Raw genomic sequence first — 8,050 nt, forward strand, 5'->3', positions numbered from 1 at the left:
CCTTCATAGTTTTCTGTGTGCATGCTCTCAAAGCGCGCACACAGAGAGCCACATTTCAGACAGCGTTCGAACACAGAATCGATTCCTCTTTCGCGAATCCTTGAGCCTGAACGGACACACACACACACAAAACTATCTCAAAATACCTGTCTCTGCAATTATTCTTGTAAACAGAGTCAGTTATGTCTTAAGTGAATGTAAACAGTGGAGAAAGAAATCGCATGTGTATCATTATATTGAATCTGTGCATTCGGTCTTAAAGGGACAGCAGCCTATAAATACCTGCGGCTATCATGGTAATCAAACAAAACACAACTTTAATGAAGACTAATCTAGATTTAATTTATACATTGAACACTATGCAGTGTTCAAGTTATTACATTTCTGTACCTGAAAACCATTTTTTGCTTCTTATTTGAAGAAAAAAATACAATCAAATAAGTTTTTGATCATGCTGATTTGTCCGCAGTGAAGTTCAGCTGAAGTATTTTTGTTCGGGCTAGTTGAATCCATTTTGGGCTACCAAAATCTGAAGAATGCCTGTCCAAAGGGCTACCAGGGATTTTGAAATTTTGCGAGCCCTGACTTTGGTCACCTTTGTTAAATATGAATATTCATTATCTGTCCTTGAGTGAAATCAGTTGCTAACCTTTAACTAAACAAACAAAGCACTGATCATTTCATAAACACTTAGCAATAGGTCTATAAATGATCTTTATTGTACACTTCCTCACAAGATATGCATCAGTGGATCTCTTCTTGCTGCTGCACTGAGCCACAGATTCTTCTATTAATTCTAAAAAGATCTGCTTAGGCAAAAACACCTTTTGTTAATGCCTTGAGCTGTTGTCGGTAATTGCTTCTAGATGAGGGTACGTCCTTTGAGAATTTCCATTTCCTCAGAAGCAATTGACTTACAGCCAATGTTGGAGCAAATCATTTTTGAAGAGGTGCACACTTATAAGTATCAAGAGCTCAGGTGGATACGACACCTGACTTTAAAGAGCTTGTGACTAATGCTGAACAGTTAAAAGGAAGAAGCTTCTAGTTAAAAATGTTTAAGGTGAAGTAATTTATGCTTGACTAGCTGCACCCAACAAATCTACCAACAGGGGCTTTTTGGACTATGCTAAGTAGCCACACCTTGACCCATTGGGCGGACAAAACACAGCAAAATAACTGAGTTTGGATTGGGACAACCTGAGGGGGTGGCATTTTGTGGTACAGAAATGAACCAAATTAACACTTTAACAGTTTGACAGTGAATGCAGGACATACTGACTATTGATAGGAACTTTTATTATTGGATTCAAAGTTCTAGATCATTTTAAACTACATCATCACCCAGCTCTAATCTGCCAATATAAGGCATGAAGTTGTCAAGATATTATAAAAATTAACATCATGTTTTTTTCTTAAAATACTTTATAATGTGTATTGTTTAAAAAACACTATTGTTTAATCAAAATAAATTTGATCTGATTTGTTGTTTGGTGGAATTGCTGTGGAAACTCTCTTTAAAACTCCAGCCCATTTAACTAGCTCACTTCTAAATATCCACAGCAGAACCCAGCCTTAAACGAATTCACTCACAGGGAAAAGTGTTACATAAGAGTGAGCACGCTGAGACAGATTTGGTTGCAGTACACTCTGTTACTGTGCGGCAGTGCTGAATACACACTTCTCTTATTGTATCATCCATAAATAAACTTGCTAGAGCAAAGCCTGATGCTTCTATTACTGTTCCTAGTTTGAAATGCTGACTGGATCCCTGCCATTTCAAGGCAAAGACCGCAAAGAGACAATGGCACTTATTCTCAAGTAAGAATTATTGTTGTATTTGTACATTTTCTGACAGCCTAGTGTTTTTGTGTGTGTGTGTGTGTGTGTGTGTGTGTTTTTAAAGATTTGTAATTCTAAACTTGTCCTCACAAATGGATCTGTCAAGATGATTTGTGATGTTTGTGGCTATGCATCACAGTCTCGTTTATTTTCCTAAATAAATAACAGATTTAATGGTCTCTTTTTTTTTCCTCAGGGCAAAACTCGGCATGCCGCAGTTCCTCAGCCCAGAAGTCCAGAGTTTACTGCGGGCTCTTTTCAAAAGAAACCCTTCCAATAGATTAGGTAGGCTACCATACATGAACCAAACACCGCCTTAAACCAACAAATATTCTATTCACCTGCCTTCCATCTTTTTTTTGGTTCATCTGTAAATGTAATTTGGGTTGTCACAATACTGATGCATATAAGACACCACATATATGACAGTAAACCACATCAATCAACTAGTTGGTTGTTGGAAAACAAGTCAATTGTCAGGTTTCATCTGTGTGTTTTTTCTTTTGTTTTACCTTGGTTTGCGCATTCTCATGTTGTTTGCTTTCCACCTGTGTCTGGTTAATGATCTTGTTCAGCCTGTGTGTGTGTATATATAGCCTCTGTTAGGTTCAGTCCAGTGTTTTTTTTTGTAGAATGTTTTTCTGCGGTTTTCCTAGTAGTCTCTGTTTATCCTGTTTAATGAAGGAACTGCTGTTCACTAGGATCCTCTTCATCACTGCTCTTTTATAATTTGCATTACCCAGCGTAACATCACTTTAATTAGTACTGATTATTATTTTTTTGAATACCAAAGTACTGCAATTACAGTGCTACAAAACACTGTTATACTTTTTTTGTTGCCCATGGTATTGATGGTCAGTATGTGATTTAGTGTGAAAACAAAACATTTGTACAATTCTTGCAAAGACCGAAAGACATTCCATGGAAGTCCTACTATTTGAGTTCTTCACTCACAATTCTCCCCTTTCTTTTGTTTTTTTCTTTTCCTCCTACTGTTTGGAGTCATTTAGTGTTTGTCTGTTATCTTGAAGCATTTTAATAAGTTCAGACTTTTAGCAGACTCACAAGGCTCTGCTTGAGTGATCTAGATTACATAGAGTATGCCTGGAAGTCTCACCTAAAGCCTTATTTTAGATTTAGTTTTGTCTGTATGTGACTGTATAAATCTATTTAGAAGAAAAAAAAAACATGTAACATAAAATACCACATGAGAAGAGCTGATTTAAATTGCCTAGGGGCCATCAAAGACCAGCAAATCACAGGTATACGCTTTTTTTTTCAGTGTAAACAATATGAAATGCTTAGCACAGTATGTATCAGATGGTCACAGTGATACCAATTTTAGTTGAACATAGTATAAATCAATTGTGCATTGTTCTTACGACAGCAGTAGTGGGCATGAATATCATTTTAGTCAGAGATGATTTCCTGTGTGAATGACTGCAGACAGACTTCCAGACGCTTCTACTGAATGTTTGTCAAAGCCGAGATTGAATTTAGCTTCGTGAATCATTTTATCCATAATTTATAAGGCAGAGATAAATGCCATCGAGACCTTGTGTTGACTGTGGCTTAATATTCTTCTGTCTCAGATTAGTTGTATACATCCCAGCCAGGTCCTGACTCACTCGTGTAGGACGACTAACATAGTTTGAATGGTCAAATGAAAATGGAATGGTTAATAAGCTGGAATAGTGTTGTGCGGTAGAGCGCAACAATAGGTTTACGGAAATAAAAATCCTATTCATTTTGTTCAGAGAGAAAATAATTATTAGTGATAGCATATAAACCTGAGCTACCATGAGGTTGTTAAAATGGTAATTCACCATTTTCAGGATGGGCTTTTAATAAAACATGCAGTTTATGCTGTAGAAACGCCAAACAAATAAAAATGGTGCGACATGACTACAGAATATGGAGAAAAAGGGCTGTGGCATTCCCTTTAGCATTTCCTCTGTTGATCTAAAACATGGAAAAATAGCACATTGTTCATTTACATATACTACAGATAACTGTAACAATACAAAGCTAGTAGAAAATTGGTGAACGTATCCTTTAATTGATGAAGTATGCCTTCTGTAGCCTTCATTTCAGTTTCATTTTATAGTTATTGTCGATTTCCTGGTGAAAACTACATTACCCACACTCTTAAGAAAGGTTCTAAACAGTACTAAAAAAGGGTTCATCGGCTTTTCACATCAGCAGAACCCTTTTTGGTGCTAAACAAAATGATTTTTATAAGGTTCAATAAAGAACCACGCTTTGAAAGTGCTATATAGGACCTTGATGGTGTTATAAATAACCTTTTTATTGGTAAAGCTTATTTCATTAATATTAGTATATATGTGTGTGTGTGTGTGTGTGTGTGTGTGTGAAACATTAGTATTATTAATACAATTTTGATATAATTTTCATTTTGTGTGAATTAGGTACTTTTTTGATATGTAAAAATGTAGCAAAAATGTCAGTGCTCTTATACAGTTATTAGCTGAACAGATTAATAAATGACAATTGACATAGAAATGGGAATAAATACATAAAGAAGTAAAATACAACATAGAAACAGAAAATAGATGTGATGAAGACCAAGTTCCAGTGAAATATCTTCACAGTCCTCTATGATGCTTTTAAGTCCATCATTTTGGTGTGCAGATGATGAGGTTGTGGGATCTGACAGCATCTGAAATACACAATTGAATTTAGAGTTACAGTGTCTCTTCTATTTGTTTATGTAAAAACAATTATGATCACGAAGGCCAAAAGTAGCAACAAATGGACAGTATGTGAGCCATTCACACAGAGTTTAAAGGAAAAAGTGATATAGTCATGGGATAGCTTTAATGTTTTTTTTTTGTTTTTTTTGTGACTGGGTATGTTTATGCATAAACCCAAGTAATAGAAAAAAAAATCTAACACAATTCCTTGGTGGAGAAGAGGAAAGAAGTATCCTCAGCTTAACAGAGCTGTTCGTACTTACATGTGACCAAAAAACTAAAATGAGAAAAGAACATGTTTGTTTGGAAATCAGTTACTATTTAAAACTTAAATTTGTGTTTAAATTTAAGAATGAAATCATTTAGCCTGTTGAGAATGTGTTGACAGTCTGTGTAGTTCAGGGGTGTCCAAACTCGGCCCTCCAGTTTAGCTCCAACTTGTCTCACACACCTGCCTGGAAGTTTCTAGTATGCCTAGTAAGACCTTGATTAGCTGGTTCAGGTGTGTTTAATTGGGGTTGGAGCTAAACTTTGCCGGACAGTGGCCCTCCAGGAACAGGATTGGACACCCCTGTTGTAGTTGGGATCACTGAGCTCCAGTAATAATGAGTTACAGATTTGAACAAAAAGAACAAAATGAACCATTTCAGCATGAATGGGTTCTTCAGGATGCTAGGGTTCTATATAGAACAGTTACTACATGTAAATAACCTTTTTATAGAGTTTATAACCCTGAAGAGAGATCCACCAATCAGAGAAGTCACTGTTACCATGGGAATAGAAATCATGGCCGTGACCACCATCAGTGGTGGAAGATGTCTTTTGCAGCCAGATGATACGGCACCTGCTAACAGGGGCTAACTGGGTTATGCTAACCAGACAAACCTTGACAACTTGGTTGCACACTATCGCACAGCACTTTTAGATTCCTATTTGTTGAGGCTTTAAAAGCTTAGCTACAGCAAGCAGGATGGGACACAGAGCTGTAGAGGATTTCAGCAGAGTGCTTTCAACACTTGTCTGACTCACAAACAGACCAATGTTTCATGGAATCTTATCCTTTAATTTTTTTTTTTTTCTGTGACAGATGGGTTTTTATGAGGCATTTCATCCCAATCAAAAATATATATATGTCCATGCAACCTGTTATCTGACTGAATGTTTGTCCTCCGGTTGTTTTGCAGGCGCAGGACCTGATGGAGTGGAAGAAATCAAGCGGCATAAATTTTTCGCAACAATAGACTGGAATGTGAGCTCCAAACTTTGTACTTAATACTATGTAATGCTATGTAATGTTAATCACTCTTGAATATGTAGCCTGGTGACTCATGAGTAGGACAAGATCGTCTACCGTTTTATTCAAAGATTCCATTTTAATTGCTGTGTGTGATTGCATGACCAGGCTTATCTTCACGTAAGAGTTAAGAAAGGCAAAAAATTAAGGAAGAGCTCCCAAAACATGAACAAAAAAATGACTTAAACCTTTTTCGTAGCATACGGTTTTCTGCATATTGCATTGTAAACTGTATATTATTAGTAAATCCTAAGTTACTGAATTCTGCTGACGATTTTTTTTTTTTAAATGAGTATAGGTGCGTTCCAGATTAACCGTAAAAGCCATGCAAAGTGGTCTTCACAGCGTATTTCACAGTCTTAAGTGAGATTCCAATCCGAAGAGGGCATACAGTAAATGCTCAGTTTGAAGGGAACTGTGAACAGCATAGGGAATAAGGGAACATCACTTCACAGGATGTGGAGAGGGAAATTTACCCAACAGTCATTGCCCATCACTCCAGCAATTGAAGTCTGAATAAAAGACGGTGAAGAAGAAGAGTTGAGGCTCTGCCGTTATTATTTTGTTTAATTACTACCTGGTGTGATTCGTGTGCAGTTGTTTGAGACAAGAGACTGTGGTCACATGACCTTATTATATTTTTAATCCGACTTCATTACATGCATGTCTTAATTCAGATATAATCATGTCCGAACAGTTCATGTGTATTTTAAAATCACGTTTAAAATGACTTAAAATACCAGAAAGTACCAGTTAATTCAAGCACACTGTGTGATGATTGCATTGCATTGTGGGATACAGTGTTCCACAGAGTGTTTTTTTTTGTACTGCTCAAAAAATACGTATTGTACCTTTAAATCTTTTTTTTAACGATCAACCATTAAAGTCATATTTAAATATTCAGACATAAAACTGTCTATGCTATGCTATAATTATGTTTATCCTATGCTATTATGCTATGTTTATTTATGTTATCCAACCCTTAGTTCACATAGCTTTTAAATGTTAATGTTTTATGAAATTACTGCTCAAAATTCACAGGAAGCTCCATTATGTTTGATCCATTTTTTTCTGTAACATGTATAACCTCAAGCATTGGTGTATGTCTTAAATGATGCATTTTTGGTCAACAGAAATTGTACAGACGAGAAATCAAGCCTCCGTTCAAACCAGCAGTGGGCCGACCAGAGGACACATTCCATTTTGATCCTGAGTTTACGTCCCGCACGCCGACAGGTGACACAAATTGCATTCGATTTTCAGATTACACGTAACACTCATATGCCATTTTATTTAAATTATGGATGGATGAAGTGTTTGCTTTCAAGCATCATAAGCCGGGTTTCCATACAAAGTAGTGAATTTAACTTATGCGCAAAATTGGAATATTTGCGAATAAGCACCGTTCCCATCCAACGAGTCAAAGAGAACAAAAACATCACTTCCTGATAAACTGGCACTAAATATAACAAAGAAAAGTAGGAGAAGCCACTGAATGTTAGGGCTGGGTATCGAGTTCGATACTTTTTAGGCACAGACCGAAATGCCTCGATACCATCGAGTATCGAAAAACGTCTCGTCGTTCGGTACCACATTTCAATATCTAAGGGGTTAATCTCATCAGCGTCAGTGAGCCAATAAGCCTGCAGCACTAGCCGGTGTGTTCGACTAGAAGAGGTGCGGCGCAGATCGATCAGTGTTTGGCATCCGCGAGAGCGATTCGAAAGCACACGGAGCTCTTTTTAGCTCTCGTGGTACTGTAAAACACCGATCGGTCTGCACAGTCAGTCCGCGTCATGTCGAACACACCTACTAGTTTACACCGGTTACACTCAGAGATGTGGCGCACACGTGAGGCTGTAGTGCGAATGCGTCCCAGCCCCCATAGATGTAAGGCTACATTTACACTGGTGCATTTATGTTTTAAAATGAAAACGATCCTCGTCATACTGGCGTTTCCACTGCGTTTCAAGCCGGCTTTCCACTATCTCCAAGCGACAGACTGAATTCAGATGAATTCAGTCATTCATTTCCAAAGGAGAGTAGCGCGGGAGCTGCGTGGAGTTCCGATCATATGCAGATGTCCGTTCATACTAACGTTACACGACCGAAAGCGCGTGTTATGTGACCATTCATGCAAACTGTAGCATCATGCTACATAAGACCAGGGTTTAAATTGGGCCGGGCCGTCTGGGGCTGA

General features: G+C 37.5%; 1 protein-coding gene across 2 annotated transcripts in view; it reads left to right on the top strand.

The window, feature by feature from the left end:
- The window catches only part of LOC107717821 (ribosomal protein S6 kinase alpha-2-like), a 58,210-nt gene that overhangs the window by 38,388 nt on the left and 11,772 nt on the right, over window positions 1-8,050 (top strand). For both annotated transcript variants that reach the window (XM_016524690.1, XM_016524692.1), the window contains exons 9-12: window positions 1,751-1,821; window positions 2,039-2,127; window positions 5,741-5,805; window positions 6,984-7,086. In XM_016524690.1, the coding sequence (XP_016380176.1) occupies window positions 1,751-1,821; window positions 2,039-2,127; window positions 5,741-5,805; window positions 6,984-7,086 (328 nt within the window). The remainder of the gene's footprint in view (window positions 1-1,750; window positions 1,822-2,038; window positions 2,128-5,740; window positions 5,806-6,983; window positions 7,087-8,050) is intronic.

This window comes from Sinocyclocheilus rhinocerous, unplaced genomic scaffold (assembly GCF_001515625.1).
Source record: "Sinocyclocheilus rhinocerous isolate Xijiao unplaced genomic scaffold, SAMN03320098_v1.1 scaffold780, whole genome shotgun sequence".
Lineage (NCBI taxonomy): Eukaryota > Metazoa > Chordata > Actinopteri > Cypriniformes > Cyprinidae > Sinocyclocheilus > Sinocyclocheilus rhinocerous.